At 37.3% G+C, this 18124-nt stretch overlaps 2 protein-coding genes across 2 annotated transcripts in view; one reads left to right on the forward strand and one right to left on the reverse strand.

The window, feature by feature from the left end:
• Positions 1–2082, reverse strand: part of LOC136249347 (uncharacterized) — a 33372-nt gene extending 31290 nt beyond the window's left edge. Inside the window, exon 1 of the mRNA XM_066041308.1 lies at positions 2003–2082. Coding sequence (XP_065897380.1) covers positions 2003–2078 — 76 coding nt within the window. The 5' untranslated portion in view covers positions 2079–2082. The remainder of the gene's footprint in view (positions 1–2002) is intronic.
• Positions 2083–2200: 118 nt separating this feature from the next.
• On the forward strand, positions 2201–15981 carry LOC136249354 (uncharacterized). Its single transcript, XM_066041320.1, has 8 exons — positions 2201–2320; positions 3866–4174; positions 4426–4716; positions 5135–5404; positions 5657–5730; positions 5832–6060; positions 14791–15138; positions 15435–15981. The coding sequence occupies exons 1-8, from the start codon at positions 2263–2265 to the stop codon at positions 15899–15901; spliced, it is 2046 nt and encodes a 681-aa protein (XP_065897392.1). The 5' UTR covers positions 2201–2262; the 3' UTR covers positions 15902–15981.
• The last annotated feature ends 2143 nt before the right edge of the window (positions 15982–18124 follow it).

An 18124-nucleotide genomic window follows, 5' to 3' on the forward strand; every position in this document is an offset into this window, starting at 1 on the left:
GATTTAATGTCAAAGCATGTGACCTCGTAGCCAATGTGTTAAAATGAAAATACCTTGAGAAATTGATGGCAGTTCTTTTATGATAAATGGAGTAGAGGGTCCAGATAGATATATAGTTTCGACGTGTTTTAAGTGAAGGCCATCCCAGTTCACTGATGCAAACCGACGACGACTTAGACCATTTTTGAGCAGCTGCATCCCAAAAGCTTTTAATCCAGCGTGCAGCTCTATTTTGCACCGATTCCAACAAACTAATATCCTGTGCTGTGTACGGTGCCCACACTACGCAAGCATATTCAAGGTAGGGTCTAACCAGTGCTTTGTAAGCACTAACTTTAGCTGCTTGGGTACAACCAAACATAGCACGGCGTATACGGTTCAGGCACTTAGTAGCTTTACTGACTACATATCGACAATGATCATTCCACCTAAGTTTTGAGCTGATTACAATGCCAAGATATTTAACTTTCTGTGACCATGGAATTGGATGAGATCCAATAAAGTACTCAAAGTTGATTGGATGGCTATTACTATCACCTGTGATATTATTACCCACTCGAGAAAGGCTGCCCAAAACAGGGCTAATTTTGGGTATCAGAAATGTATACACCCACTCAGTGATAGCTAGTAAATAGATGCATACTTGGTGCAAATTTTGTTTGCACAGCTGTAGGCACTGGGAAGTTATTACACAATGATTACTTAAAATCGCCATATCTCCTAACGAAGCTTTGTGCGTCGAAGCCGGGTTTTGTCAAATTCAGTCACATATACCAAATGAAGGGGTTTTGGCAATACCACAGGGCCCCAGGCAAACTTGATTATTTGTTTCTCATCCCCGCCCGCATCACTTTTTACTCTTTCAATGTTGCTGTTATTGATCACGTGCACTTGTATTTTATACTGAAAAGGCTGCAGTACAGAAAATGTATCTTGCAGCTCAGCAAAGGCTGTAAATTGTAAGCATTAATTAGCCTTTAGATAACCTTTACAGTGACAGATAGCCTACTGTTCCAGTGGTTTGAAGCATTTCCTTTAATAATGAGTAAAGAAAAAGACATCCCGCCCACACGAGAAACAAGTAATCAAGTTTGCCTGGCCTTATGACAAGTTTATACTTGCAATAAAGGGGAATACAGAATATTTATTGTGTACTGACCACATACTCCCGCCTACTCCTTTGAAATTCAATAACTAGCTACCTTTGTTGTGCTTGTGGTTTAGTGGTGTCTATAGATGCTGTAATAATGAATAGGCTTGTGGATAATCCCCATTAAACCACTATCTCAGGGTGGTACACCAGCAAAGGTTAATCAAATAACTAATTCAATTATAAAACAACGTTGCCATAGCAATCAAAACACATTTAAACCGCAGTTATGTAATATCATACATCAAAGTTGGCTAACCTCCTTTATAGCCTTGAATTCTTAGCCAAACCCAACGGTATAGCTAGGTTATAAGCCAAAGAGCAATGACAAATCGACGCAATAGCTAGCTAGATGCATTATAAGTTCCGAATTCAGTAGCTATAGCGGACTTAGGACCTGTCATGGACTAGCTACAGTATGTATAGCTAGGTATGACTTGTGCAAATGCAATTGTGGCAGCTATACGTAGCCGTAGTTGGTGGCAAGGGGTGCTGGATACCCCGGCCAAAATTAAATTTAAAAAGGCAGCTACGTAGGTGCTTTCTACAAGCGTGTATCTACTCTCTCTGAAACATACAACTGTCGGTCCTTAGTTAGTATTAAAAAGTACAGTGTATAGCTACTGACATTTACATCTCTGTTCGAATTGTGCGGCGTCGCCGTAACACAGTTACCGCGCTATGTAGTCTACGGGCGATAGTAGAAGCCTTCTAAGTGTTCAGCTACGTTGTGTGCGTACCGTGGCGCGTACTCAAGTTTGTGACGACCGCTTGCAACCTTCAGCAAGCGATGCCAAGGCATTAGCTCGTCCGGCATTACGCTATACACTGTACCTGTATAGTCATACTCACCTTGCAATTTTGCTCCTAGCAAACAAGAAAGTATGAGAAGAAGCGGATACATCAAAAGCCTCAATGTAGAAACCATGGTTACAGCACATCCGCTAAAATACACTTGGCTTGGAATTATATGAAACCACGAGCTGTTGCGCTACCAGCTAAGACAGTTTTAAAAATATTAGCTACTTTGAAATACGGGACGTTTCCGGATATTATTTGGTGAAGTTAGTCGTATTCAATGATTCGTCTTAGCTACTTGTAGAGTTGTGGTGATGGTAACTCCAGTGATGTGGATAATCCTTTTGTTATTGCATACGCTAGAGGCACAAGGTGAGGATGAATATGTATAGCCGCTACAGTGGAGTCTACCTAAACTGGGATACGCGCCGGTAAACTAAATCATCAACCTTGCATGGTTGTAGCGAAAGCTTAGTGTAGCAATAGTTACATTGCAGCTAGTAACTAGTACTGTATAGCTATTTGTTATGTAGAAAATTTGATTATGCATGACTGACAACTGCATCCATATAGCTAAGATACCCGGAAGGCCGCTGAATGCACTAAAATTTGTTTAAGAGTCAATCCTTGCATAGTTAGTAAATGAAGATATACTAAATCTATATGTGTATATATCTTAGCTATATGTTATCCATTAACATGAAAATCGGTAGTTTGGAATCCTTTGATGTCAGTTCATATTCAGTATAATTGAAAAAGTGCCCAATCTAAATATTACAAATATTATAACATAACATGTATAGCTATAGCTGGCTAGTATGGTTAACTACACTTTAAGTCTTCCATTGTTTGGTTGAGAACAATGGACCAAGTGTAAATAAAACAATATGCATGTATACACACAATGAAATAGAAACAAAATGCCAGTTTATTCAACTTTGTTTGTTAAATGTGCAGTGTTTGCTTGTTTACTATGACCATGTATTTGCTTTCATCATGTAAGGGCCTACAGGAGTAGTGTGTGATTTGTTTCTACCCAGGCTGTGGAAAAGGGTGTGTCCCCTAAAAATATTAGGGTAAAAAAGTTGTAAATTAGAGGTGATCATAGTCAAAATTGGCTACAATGATGTTAATGTCAATCAATATGTGGCCACATGATGCATGTCATTATTAAAACTGATTAAAATTATTTCTTGGCCACCACCTTTGATTTCACAAGAGATTTTTTTGGGAGCATCCTTTAGCTATCATAGCTTGCCTGCTTTTGAGTAGATACCACTTCTTTTTGTAATGCAAGCCCCAAAGCTGGCCTATTTTACTTGTCTGTGCAGAATGACTTACTTTGCAATTGAACTCTCTACATGGTGACTTGTAATGTACTCTACAGGGTGACTTGTTTGTAGCTGAACTCTCTACAGGGTGACTTTTTATGTAGCTGAATGCTCTACATGTTGACTTGTAACATATCTGAGCACTCTACAGGGTGGCTTTTATGGAGCTGAACTCTCTACAGGGTGAATTGTTACAGTATCTTCTAGAGATGCTATAATCCCGCTAGGGATCTGTGAGAAGGCTAAACCTGTATGCTACACTCTAGTAGTCAGAAACATGTAACTAAATCTCAGAAAAAATCCATGCCCACTTCATGACATACTACCATGTGTTTTGATATATAATTTTCTTGATGGGTTGAACAAAAATGCTTGGTAATTTGTGTATGCAATGTTTTACACCTGTAATTATCTCACCATTTTTAATAGAGCTATTGATTTTGAAGTACTAACAATATGTGTGTGCAATGTACTGTATGAACTGCACACACACATGCACGCACACACACACACCCATGCACATACACACTATGTAACTACTGTACGTATAGATTTAATAATTATACTCAGTTGATTTTTGGCACAGTGAATATTACTACACAACCAAGTAATGTTACAGTGTGTACTGGAGGAGATGCAGTGTTCACTTGTATACTCACTGGTCCTAGTATTACTACAGGAGACATCACTACAGCAGGGTGGCAAAGAAAAGGAAGTAATTTTTTTCTATCTGTGTCAGGGAGACATCGTCATATCATAACCCCAACAATTACTAATGATACGCTAACTGATACACTCACAGTTACTAATGTGTCACATGAGGATGATGGTGTTCCATATCGGTGTATGGTCACCAATAGATTGACTAGTAGTGATGTATGGATCACTGTAATAGGTATACAGTATTATACTGTATAACTACAGCTGTTAAGCATTAAGTAAATGGTCTGTTATAGTTATACATACATAATGATACATTGTGTGGATTTGTGTTCAGTAATGTAGACTACATGGGCCATTGTGTGTACAAGTTTGTACATCATACATGTCTAAATGTAAAATTTAATCAGCACAATGTACAGTAACTGCTGTACATATACAGTGTAATACCTTACCCTTGTACGATTTAAAGCAAATATACTGTAGGTGGTATACCAGATGCAATAACACACCTAGCCATTCCACCTCATTTGATTACTTCAAATTCATTTGTGGCTCAATGGTCTGAACCATCCAGTGATGTAGTGTGTGGTCCAGTCCAGTATATAGTAACTGTGTCCACTGGAGGAATAGTGATCAGAAATGTTATTGTTAATGGAACTGAATACATTGCTACTGGATTATGTAGTAACACTTTATACAAGGTTAATGTGTCTGGTGATAATATTGCAGGAAATAGCATCTCTACTACAATTAGAATAATGACTATTCCAGCAGGTTAGCTGATAAACAGACACATAACCTTATATGCATATGCCAAGAATTTGCACTGTATTTTGAAGTATTATGTGCATGCATGTACATATTACATGCTTATTTTATTTTGAAAGATATTAATATTATTGGTGTTGTATATGTGAGTGAAAACTCACCCAGCAGCCAACAAGACTACCTCTGTATAGTGGCTAGGTCCCAAATACAGTTACGATACACTGTGTGACTCATTTTAATAAGGCCACCTTGTTACTAAGGTTCAAGGCTCCAGGGATGGCCCAGGACTTACTTTACATATAGATACAAAACTATTTGTATGTTTCACATGCACTGTTGTTAAATAGTATTGTGTATATAATACAGTGCCTCACATGTAAATATCAATGTCACGATGAATAAAGTCTCTTTCCGTTTTATGTAGTTTCACCTATTACTGCTCCATTCATTATTAAAGTCCAACCGTTGACCAGTACAACATTCACTATCGACTGGATACCATCAGATCCCAACTACAACTATACAGTAATATGGACTAACCTACATACTGGTGTGATGTACAACAGGACAGTTCCAGAGAATACAAACAGTTACACTGTAACAGGATTGAGTGGTGATGTAAACTATGATGTGAGTGTAGCTGCTGTGAACAGGTGTGGAATGATGGAAACTAGTGATCCTGTCACTGTGTATGGTGAGTACAAACCTTTAAAGCATAATAATGTCTCACCTAGTCATCAAATTCTTGGAAGTACAGTACAGTTAGAAGTTACAAAATCAAATCACTCTAATAGAACAGTCATGTAAATTTCAGAGCTATAACGTACATCTGTGATTGAGAATTGTATATTTTTACAACTGACAATGAGGAGACTTGTTGAAGGGATGTAATTATCTAAATAATAATTATTAAAATAAAATGACTGTAATTCATTTACGTATATAGATGCTCCCAACAAATCACAATTTGTATATTGTGTCTCTTACCAAGAACAACCAGCACTACAGATATTTCCTCAGGTATGAGTTTTTTTATTGTATTTCTAGTAATTGTGTGCATGTATACATACATGTGTAATTTGTGTAGTATATCATTAGTTTGTTCTTGGATTATTGCACAGGTTATGGTGGATTATCCAAGGTTGTCTTTGACATTACAGTTCTCGACAACTGGTACTCCTACAACAGTAATGGATGCAACATGTAGTGGCATACAGAATAATATACAGTACAATTGCACTGCAGAATTTACTGTTGACATAATTCCTTCAGTAGAGTTAATACAATCAGTGAATGTTACAGTCAGTGGTCCCTATGGTAGTAACTCATCAGTGATGGAGGTTGACCAAAGTATGTACTGTCAATTGCACATACAGATATACTTATTTTAAAAATTATGGTATGTGTATAAAAGAGAAGTATTTTATCTTATTGGTTTCATGTGAGTGGTAAATTACAGTACAAGGTTGTACAGTAGGTTGCAAAATAAAGTTTACGTTTCGTAATTGTAAATATGGTATTATTACTAAGTAATTGCACATGTTTGTACTGTAATTACATTTTGACCATAATCCATAATTATGCAAAAAAGTGGTTTTTCACCAGCCATATTTACAATATATTCATAATTATATTACGCTTTTGTAATTATGCTACTACAGCGTAATTACAATTATGAAATGTAAACCTTTTTGTGCAGCCTACTGTAGTACTGTATCTAATCCAAAACAGTCAAGCTGTAAAAAAGGGTGCGGCCCCCAAGAAGACCATGGTGAAAAAAGATGTGAAATCCAAGGTGGCGGCAAAGAAATGGCTATGATGGTAGGTTAATGGTAAAAATTTTAATATCAACAATTCTGGTAAAATGGTGCCACTATGGTCTTTTTGGGACCACACCTTTTTTACAGCTTGGCTGTTTTGGATTAGATATCACTTCTTTTTGTATACACCATAGCCATCTTATGGCCGGCTTTGGGGTTATTTTAACCAGTGTTATTTTTCTTTACTGCAGAGAAAGAAGAAAGACATTCAAAGCAGACTTTTTTTGTATTAACTATTTTGATTTTATGAGTATGTAATTATACAAATTTTGAATTATTACATGCCATTTCTTTTCTACAGGATAACTTGTTTGTCACTGATCTCCACCGGGTGACTTGAAAAGTAGCTGAACTCTCTACGTGGTCACAAAAAATGTAGCTGAACTCTACGGGATGATTTGTTTGTAGCTGAACTCTCTTATTTCTAGCTGATTTTTCAACAGAATGACTTGTTTAAAGTTGAACTCTTTACAAGGTGATTTGTATGTAGCTGAACTCTCTATGGGGTAAATTAGCTGATTTCTTTGTGGGGTGACTATATAGTTTGTAACTGAACTCTCTACAGGGTGATTTGTTTGCAGCTGAACTCTCTACAGGGTAACTTGTTTCTAGCTGATCTCTCTACAGGGTGACTTGTTTCTAGTTAATCTCTCTACAGGGTGACTTGTTTCTAACTAATCTCTCTACATGTTGACTTTTTTGTAGCTGATCTCTCTACAACATGATTTGTTTGTAGTTGAACTCTCTACAGGGTGACTTGTTTCTAGCTGATCTCTATAAAGGGAGACTAATTGTTTCTAGCTGATCTAACATGGTGATTTGTTTATAGCTGAACTCTGCTTTAACTGATCTCTCTGATTTGTAGCTGAACTCTCTACAGGGTGCTTTGTTTAATTGTAGCCGAACTCTCTATATGATGACTTGATCTCTCTACAGGGTGACCTGATCTTTCTACAGGGTGATTTGTTTCTAACTAATCTCTCTACAGGATTATTTGTTTGCACTCTACAAGGTAATTTGTTTCTAGCTGATCTCTGTACAGGGCGACTTGTTTGTAGCTGAACTCTCTACAGGGAGATTAGTAAACTCTGACTTGTTTTTATCTACAGGGTAATTTGGTTGTACCTGAACTCTTTACATGGTGCCTTTGTTCTAGCTAATCTTTCTACAGGGTGAATTGCATGTATTTCTAGTTGATGTTTTAGCTGATCTCTCTGCAGTGTGATTTGTTTGCAGCTGATCTCTCTACAGGGCAACTGAATTCTCTACAAGTTGATTTGTTTGTAGCTCAACTCTCTGCAGGGTAATTTGGTTGTAGTTGAACTCTCTACAGGGTAAATTGTTTCTAGCTGATCTCTCTACAGAGTGACTTGTTTGTAGCTGAACTCTCTACAGGGTGATTTGTTTGCAGTTGATCTCTCTACAGGGTTATTTGTACATAGCTGAATTCTCTACTGGGTGATTTGTTTGTAGCTGAACTCTCTGCAGGGTAATTTGTTTGTAGTTGAACTCTCTACAGGGTAACTTTTTTCTAGCTGATCTCTCTGACTTGTTTGTAGCTGAAGTCTCTACAGGTGATCTGTTTGCAGCTTTTCTAGGTGATCTCTTTACAGTGTGATTTTTTTGTAGCTGATCTCACTACAGGATAACTTGTTCTAGCTGATCTCCCTACAGGGTTATTTGTTTGTAGCTAAACTCTCTGCGTGGTGACTTGATTCTAGTTGATCTTTCTACAGAGTGACTTATTTCTAGCTGATGTCTGTACAGGGTAACTTTTACTAGTTGATCTATCTACAGCGTGATTTACTTGTAGCTGAACTCTCTACAGGACGATTTTTGTAGCTGAACACTCTACAAGGTAACTTACTGTATTTTTAGCTGATCTCTCTACAGGGTGACTTGTTTCTGGCTGATCTCTCTAAAGGGTGACTTGGTTCTAGCTGATCTATCTGCATTAGGGCTCAAACAAATAGTGGTTTTTACTATTCGAATATTCTTTATTCACAACTACCGAATATTCGAATATTCTTTTTCAACATTGATATGGATGAGATATCAATAATCCTGCGGCTGTACAAGATGTCTCTTTAATACAATTCAGAATCAACACGATTTGATCACTTATGTCATAGATATGCTTATGTAGGATCAAGAATTTCCATGTACTCTACCACTGATGTTATATATTTCCTTTGAAATGAATATTCGAATACCAGAAATGGTATTCGAATATTCGAATAATAGAATATTCGTTTGAGCCCTAATCTGCATGCAGGGTAAATCATTTCTAGCTACAGGGTGAATTGTGTCTAGCTGATCTATCTACAGGGTGATTTGTTTGTAGCTGAATTTTCTACAGGGTAATTTGTTTGTATCTGAACTCTCTACGGGTGACTTGTTTGTAGCTGATCTTTCTACCAGGTGAGTTGTTTCTATCTGATATCACTAGGGTGTAGCTGAACTATTTACTGGGAGACTTGTTTGTAGCTGATCTCTCTACAGGGTGAGTTTTTTCTAGCTGAACTCTCCACAGGGTGATTTGTTTCTAGCTTAATTTTCTACAGAGTGGCTGAATTCCTTGTAGCTGAACTCTGTATAAGGTGATTTGTTTGTAGCTGAACTCTATACAGGGTGATTTGTTTCTAGATGAGTTCTCTACAGAGTGGCTGAATTCCTTGTAGCTGAACTCTGTATAAGGTGATTTGTTTGTAGCTGAACTCTCTACAGGGTGAATTGGTTTCAAGCTGATCTCCCTACAGGGTGACTTGTAATGGTCTGAATCGCTATAGCAATTTGTTTGTAGCTGCCTGGTGACTGTTCTATTAGAGTATCTTGGCAGCTGAATGCTCTATTAGGGTGACTGTTCTATTAGACTAGTATCTCGATCTCTCTTTTTCTACAGGTAGTTCGTTTTCAAATCATAACTAGTGATTTATAATCCGATTCTTCTGTATTACTGCAAGGACTTTCTATGATGATAATTCCAGCTACATACCGATTTTCAGCTCATTGCTCTAAGCGGTTTGCTTGGTAGGCATGAATACTAAGAGTTTTTCTTTTATTAATAAAATTTGATCGCGTAATTGTGACACAGGTTGGATTTTATGTCATATCTCGATGGCCTTTATCTGGATTCCTTTCACACCACAAAAAGTCCTACGATGGTTACTGCATCTATTTAGCAATTTTCAGCTCATCCCTTCAAGGGGTTTACCTTGTGGGCGTGACAGAATTTCGACCTTTCTCCGTGAATGTTCATAGGGTTCCTACCAAACGTTGTACTCAGATCAGATCCGCTGTAATGAGCCCTTTAAATGTGCCAAATTCCAGCCCAATTGGAGCACGCATTGGTGTTTTATGGTAGATTTTGCAAAATGTATGAAAAGAAGTACGACTTAGGGTAGGGTCCGCAGCGCAAAAATCGATATCCTCCAATCAACTACCTAATATTGTCATGTGTTAGGCTAAGTGTAACTTGAATAACACTAGCGTGGCAGCCAAGTTTGTCACTTTCTTCTGGTAGAAAACGATACAAATGTCTTAAAATCACGTGATTTTTCGTTGCAGCAGTTCGTAGGGTTCTTCGTATGCAATGATATTCACTCTCAACATTGTTCAAGTAGTCTACCATCAACTCAAAGTATTGGTGGTTTGATTTTATTGCTCAGTTTCCGGTAGCAGCACGATATGTGCAGCTTTTTGGCGACAGACAAAATGTTTCTTCTTCTGGAGCACAGGACAAGCAGAGCAGCAACTGCGCCGTGGGTCAGCAATGACCAGTACTAGGTAAAGTACCTGCATGCGGAGTATGGTTATAATTGAAGCTTGTTAGCCATCTGGCTGAGCCATCTATATGCTGAAACTCGGCCAAAATGACACGATTTTTGCAAACAAATACCAGAATGGTTGATACATCAGTGAGACAGTCTCCAACAGCAAGGATACGAAGCTTATAAACACCTAACAATGCGGCTATCTCGCCCAGTAAACGCATAGAGCATGAAATAGGCACTCACGTGATCGAAATTCAAATCGAGGATATACCCATGAAATCGCTTTCATTTGTGAATAGTAGGCATTCCAGCCCGATTTTTAAATTTTAGAAAAATAGGCTTTTTATATGCTCAATAGATACAGTAGAGTATTGATTGCCGATCTCAGAAATATATAGTTTGTTGGGTTGGAATTAGCTACTTTGGCATGCACAGTGCTTAAAAACTGAAAAAGGGTACATTTTTTCTCCAGGGCTTTCCATACATTTTAAAGGGATAAATGGCACAATTGAATCAGGAAGCCATCTAGCAATCTGGACTATCTTGAAACTGCAGTTGCTTCTAGCTGCAAGTTTGTACATGCAATGAGAGTAACTTCAGATGATATTGGATCTCAGCAATCTTTGCATGCTTTGTGGTGAGCAAATATGTTTCACCTACTGCACACTTCTCAAGTGTATACCCATAGACAAGTGGCTATTTCAAGTAAGTAAAACCATCAAGTTAACAACTTACAAAGGTCAACAACTAAAGTGGAGGTGCCACAATGATGCAACATTACCTAAGGTGGAGTTGTGGTTTCAATTAGGGCATTGTTATGCCAACTTTGAAGTGGTTTATACTTTTGAGCTGATGACACAGCCATCAGAAAATTGCTCTGGAGCTGAAAATCGCTAACCCGAGCAAAGTAACTACGCACTTTAAAGCAAGCACCAGTGACTACCATCCACCCAATAGTACGTTTTTAAAAGTTTTAAAGTATTCTACATACATTGCATGGTTTGAAAAGATTACAAAACAACACAAAACTTACTTATATGTAACGCACACGATAAAACTAAGCTTTTCATGATGATTAGCGTGTGGACAAACCCCTACAGCAAGTTTCATCCTCATTGGAGCTCGGACGACGGAGCAATCCGAAGTTAAACACGATTTGTTATTGTGTTCCAGGGTTCTATTGGGGAATATACGGAGAATTTTTTATTAAAAAATGTTGGATACTGGAATGCCTATGAATAGGCACCATGCAGTGTGCTCCTTTTGTAAATATTTGCGTTAATTGTTCACTCAGGCGTGGTCTGGGCCAGTGCAGGTGTGTTTTATGCTGTGATGGCATCATAGGGAGAGTCTCAGACTGCTGGGCTAATCAAGATACTGAACCTAATGCACACAAACTGATTGCCACTTGATTCCAAGTGATTTTAAGGTAATTGGAATAGATTATGGTTGTATTTTCCGAGAATCACGTGAGTGCCTATTTCATGCATTGGATTGCTCTATGCGTTTACTGGGCGAAATAGCCGTATTGTTAGGTGTTTATAAGCTTTGCATCCTTGCTGTTGGAGACTGTCTCACTGATGTATCAACCATTCTGGTATTTGTTTGCAAAAATCGTGTCATTTTGACCGAATTTCAGCATATAGATGGCTCAGCCAGATGGCTAACAAGCTTCAATTATAACCATACTTCGCATGCAGGTACTTTACCTAGTACTGGTCATTGCTGACCCACGGCGCAGTTGCTGCTCTGCTTGTCCTGTGCTCCAGAAGAAGAAACATTTTGTCTGTCGTCAAAAAGCTGCACATATCGTGCTGCCACCAGAAACTGAGCAATAAAATCAAACCACCAATACTTTGAGTTGATGGTAGACTACTTGAACAATGTTAAGAGTGAATATCGTGGCATACGAAGAACCCTACGAACTGCTGCAACGAAAAATCACGTGATTTTAAGACATTTGTATCGTTTTCTACCAGAAAAAAATGACAAACTTGGCTGCCACGCTAGTGTTATTCAAGTTACACTTAGCCTAACACATGACAATATTAGGTAGTTGATTGGAGGATATCGATTTTTCGCGTTGCGGACCCTACTTAGGGTCCGCAAACCGAAAAATCTACTTTTACAAATTGATCCCCCTACCAATGTGGGATGTTCATCATAGTATACCATTGCTAGATCCACCATGAAACTGGATGCACGATTGTTGTCTTTACAGAAATATGGCGCTTTTTGTATCTCATGAGATGCAAAATTTATTTTAAAATTTTGTGCTCCACACAAAGGACCAGATGAAACTTGCTACTTAACCAGATCTTATCTAGAGTTGTTATAGTTTAAAAGTACACACAGCAGTAAGCAAATGATTTGCTACATTCGCAGCACAGGGCTGCTTTCTTTTAAAAATTACAAAATGAAACACAAACTTTTGAATTCAAGCTTCCCTACCAGCCAAGACAAGAAAAGCCAAATATTCTCCACAGTATTGTGATAAGGTTGGGGTGCATAGTCTGTCTATGCTGTAAGTCTGGAAAGGATCTGAGACTTCTCACCATCTGGGTGACGAGCGTCAAAATTTTCTGCAACATTTGGGAATTATATTGTGCCTTCTAGCCATTTCCAATGTGTCTGCAGCCACAATACCCATCAATGACGGACTATAACGATTACAAAAGATGTCCCTGGATAGTTGGTGCCAGTGGTTGTCGATTATCATTTCATCGATACCCTTCACGCATCATTCGAAGCTCTAGACCACTGGAGGCAGCTAAATCGTCCAAAACTGACTTCACCTCTCATGCTCCACAGTAGCTTCAAATCTTTACTAATCACCCTACAGCACCATCATGTTGCAAAATACTAAAAAATAAACTGGAAAAAGCATGAAATCTTTCATTTTTGAATCCAGCTACGTAGGTGGGGCTCCTATTGAGCTGCTGGAATACTACATCATAAGAAATCACAGAAACAACAACTGCTGCTACTGCCAAACATTTTGGTCCATCTTTAATTATCATTCTAAACAAAATTAGGTGATCATTGTGGCATCAGAAGTGCTGGTAGGCACTTCAGCATCATTGAGAGAATCCTGTGAAATGAAGCACGAAAAGTTTGACGCTTGTCACCCAGATGGTGAGAAGTCTCAGATCCTTTCCAGACTAACAACATAGATAGACTATGCACCCACCCTTATCAGAATACTGTGAAGAATATTTGGCTTTACTTGTCTTGGCTGGTAGGGCAGCTTGAATTTGAAAAATTGTGTTCTGTTTTATGATTTTTGAAAGAAAGCAGCCCTGTGCTGGGAACCAAACAAATCATTTGCTTATTGCTATGCGTACTTTTTAACTACAATAACTCTAGATAAGATCTGGCTAAGTAGCAAGTTTCATCTGGTCATCTGTGTGGAGCACAAAATTAAAAAAATAAATTTTACGTCTTGTGAGATATAAAATTCGATATTTCTGTGAAGACAACAATCATGCTTCCAGCTTTATGGTAGATCTAGCAATGGTATGCTACAATGAACATCCCACAATGGTAGGGAAATTGATTTGTAAAAGTAGATTTTTCGGTTTGCGGACCCTAACAGTTTGTAAAAGAAAAAAATGAAGAAATTAAATGAAATTTTGGCCTGGAAATGGTTGGACTGATTTTCTTCAAATTTGGTATCTAGGTTCCCCTACCTGGCCGGCACGTCTGTAGCAAATTTAGTTCCAATCAGATAAGGGATCACAGAGCTACATATGTGTAAAATTGTGTTTTCTTTCTTTTTGTCAATATACTCATGGTGTGGTGCTGGCTTCTTGGGCTGCACAACACACTATTGTGTGTCTTGATTAATAGTGAATACAGTATATGTGACTGGACCTGTGAAAATAGGGCATGTGGGCACATAAAAATTGCCTACTTTTTGCACACTTTGATTCATAATAGCTTTTGATTCTGTAATTACTTGGCCATGAAATTTCAGCATGTATTAACAATTTATTTGGCTTCAACGTATAAGTTACAGAATAAACGTATTCCATTCCAGTGCTGAGATATGAGATGCTATGTATCAGGGTGTAGTTTGTGCACAGGCCTGGTCACATATAGTCCAATAGGTGTCATGCTGAACCCATCCAGGTCTTTCACTCCATGCATTTCCTACTTATAAAGAACCCCACATCTATATATACATACTTACCCTAGCACAAACTTGAGCAATAATATCCTGGCTACATTTGGCAGTGTGCAGTGATCACTAATTTAATGCCATGAATTTCTCAGGAAAACTAAGACGAGAAACTGAATAGCTATGATAATTAAAACCGTTAGAATATACATATCACATACAGTATATACAAACAATGAAAGTTCACTTCTGATATTTAGGCACTTATTAATGGTGTATACTGTATGTAGTATTTTACTGTCAATTAACTGCGTAAAGAAATATTATTGTACAGAGTGTCAAATGCAAACTCATTTTTCTCATATAGAAATAGGTCCACTATTGGGTGTAGCTCAAGGAGAAATGTTGAAAAATTCAGCTGAATTTGTTTGTAGATTAGCTTGTTTTTCTCCTAACGTACACTGCAAATTGTCTACCATTGCAATTGATGGTATTAAGTGTGAGTTGACCCCAAACTACACCACAAGTTCCATCTCAGGATCATCCAACAGTTATGATTATCCAACACAGAAGATCATAATATATGACTTAACTAGTGGTAACAGATATAATTATTGTGTAACTGGTGTGAGTGTTAGCGATGATGAAATAGTGGATGTTGGGGAGCCAATATGTGGTACCTTTACAACTAGTACTGCAAGAAGTGAAAATGACGGTATGTACATATTTTTATAATAATTATTTACAGGCTATGCCACCAGATAATGAGTATATTTGCTAGTATACATCCATATACTCTCCCCCCCCCCCTCCCCCCCCCCCCCAAAAAAAAAAATACAGTTTCACATTTGGCAAATGAGAAGCATATAGACAAGCCAAATCTTTCCATCTATATAATTATAGCACATTAGGACAAATTCACCAAACTTATAATGACCAAATGACCAAAAAATTCTGCAATTGAAAATTTGAGTTTCCTCACAGGTATACAAATATTATACTTTCCAACAGAGTTATCATCATCATCAACTGTGATGGTTGCTACAATATCATGTTCACTAACCTTCATCTTAACACTAACAATAACCACTATTATCACATTCATTATCACATACATGTGTATGAAGCAGAAACCTGATGTTACCAGTAACCAGGTGCAGCCAGCACAAAAAGTGTTCTATGAGAAAATAGATCCTTTACATATTATTAATCCACAAAATCCACAAAATCCAGTATATGATACAAGTCGTAGACCGGCTGCTCAAGATCTCAAGAACTCATCTAGTAACAATGGCTATGAATTAATGGCTAGTGTAAAGGTTCAAAGAGATGTAGATATTGCCATACCACTGCAGTGTGATGGAACTCATGAAGTATCAACTAAATCTGACTGTTACACCCAAATGATGAAACATCCACTTTACCACAATATTAAACCTGGTCAACATTTTGATACTGATGACAGGAACAACTTATAACTTCAGTCAGAGATGAAATAAATACTTTCTATATGCTTGAAATTTAGCTTGTATGATTATGAATACCATGCATATTGTACTGCAAGTAAACACTTGTTTGAAAACTACAATTTTTTGTATAATTGCTATGTACAGTATGAACAAAATTAATATTGAATTTATTGTACAAAGATTTGCCATATAATTATCAGTGGCGGATTTAGGGGGGTTCAAGGTTTCCACGGAAACCCCCTTTGAAAAACGATTGCAAAACAATTAAATGTTTTAATTATTGCGCAGTGTGCCTTGATCGAGATACTCTAATAGAGCAGTCATAGTAGCTATTAAAGCAGTATGTAGCAAGGTATTTTATGTACTATCAATAGGCTGTGACCTTTTTTTTTTTTTGGTCTCACCTTACTAAACTAGACAATGTAGTGCAAACTTTTGCGTATCTCATGTCAGTGTATATCTCCACCTTCTAAACTGGAAACCCCCTTCATAAATTCCTAGATCCGCCACTGATTATATACACATAATTTTAAGGTAAAACATACTCTTTAATTAGTATAAGTCTACAATAAGTCATCCTGTAGCTGATCTCTCTACAGAGTGACTTGTTTGTAACTGAACTCTCTACAAGGTGTGTTGTTGTAACTGAACTCTTTTCAGAGTGAACTGTTTGCAGCTGAACACTCTACAGTTTGATTTGTTGTAGCCGAACTCTCTACATGTGGACTGGTAGGCATTTCTGCTGTAAGAACCGTCTATTTCATAAAAGCAACACAGAGTTGTGATTGCATGAAAATTGTGCTTTTTCAATATACTCAGCATGTGGCATGTTGGCTTGTTGGGCTACACGACACTATCATGTGTCCTGATATCTTTTGGTATACAGTATAGTATCATGATATCTGTAGCATAACATGTTAATACATCTCATCTTCTCCCTGAAGGCCATTAAAGCAATTTCTTTGTTTGTGATGTTTTGTACTATTATACAGTATTGGTTGGTCAAAAGTTTCTTGCACTTAGTATGTGGATCCACAATGGGTCAAAGTCCACAATCTTCATAAAAATTGGCCCGACAAACCGTAGCAACTGTTGCTAGGCAACCGATTTAAATATGACCTTAATAGCCCTTTCATGGTTGTTTAGCAGCATTGGTTGAACAAAATGTGATATACTGATTTTATTTGTTAGTTTGCTTTGGTATACAGTATCAAAAATATACAGTACCACAAGCTGTTATTGTAGCTTTTGTATATACGGGACACTTACATATGTACAGTAGTATATAAACTAGTCTATATGGGCTGATTTTTTAATAAATAAAACATTTCTATATACAGGGGCTGATTGTTTAATAAATAAAACACATTGTATAAACTAGTAAGGTCTAATATCAAGGGTTTATAATGGTGTAACACATTATAAACTCTTGCTAATATGTACGTATTATCAATAGTTAATATTGTATTTTAATGTGAAGAAACTCTTGTATTGACATGCCTGAATGTGCTTTCTGTGTTGATAATGAATCATGTTCTCTTGTTTTCAAAATGCAAAAATTAAAAGTAGTGGGTATTAGATTTATGGGTGGTAAGATTACAATCAATTGCTAAATAAAGTTGTATCTGTAGCTTTGTTCTTAAGAACTTGGAGATATGAAGGGTACTTCTACTATAGTCGGCTGTAAGTTGGCTATATACAACAAAATATAACTTAATGTATATATTAGGTCCTACGGTCCTACTAAGACACTCTTCTTAAAGTCATAACATGAAGGAAAGGAACCTATGAATGTAGAAGGTGAGAGATCTTGCAAATGTCAGACAATTTCTAAGTAAATTATAACATCAAAATACCCAAGAGGTACAGTAATCTACACAAATAAGAAAAGCTATATGGTTGCATTCATTAAAAGCATTCTCCATGTATATTTGAGTGGGGAAGTGAATCACCACTGTCAAGTAGGAAAAAGAAATAATGTACATTGTGAATAGCTGCTTCAAATCTACCTACTAAAGATGTCAATGCCCACTTAACCATGACAAGGGAAAACATTGGGAAGAAAAGATCAAGCAAATTAACCACGTAAAAGACTGGAAAAATGACAAGTATCCCACTGACTGCAACTAAACAAACTATCTCATTCTTTTCCAAGGAGAGCTGGATAATAGGTACCACACAAGATTCCAATACTAGAGAAGGCTACCAGAAAAACTCAACTTATCCAAGTGT

This window comes from Dysidea avara, chromosome 1 (genome assembly GCF_963678975.1).
Source record: "Dysidea avara chromosome 1, odDysAvar1.4, whole genome shotgun sequence".
NCBI lineage: Eukaryota > Metazoa > Porifera > Demospongiae > Dictyoceratida > Dysideidae > Dysidea > Dysidea avara.

Coding starts and splice junctions, on each gene's coding strand:
- LOC136249354 (XM_066041320.1), top strand. CDS start 2,263: ATGGTAACTCCAGTGATGTGGATAATCCTTTTGTTATTGCATACGCTA. Junction 2,321..3,865: donor GCATACGCTAGAGGCACAAG/GTGAGGATGAAT, acceptor TTTTTGGCACAG/TGAATATTACTACACAACCA. Junction 15,139..15,434: donor TGCAAGAAGTGAAAATGACG/GTATGTACATAT, acceptor ACTTTCCAACAG/AGTTATCATCATCATCAACT.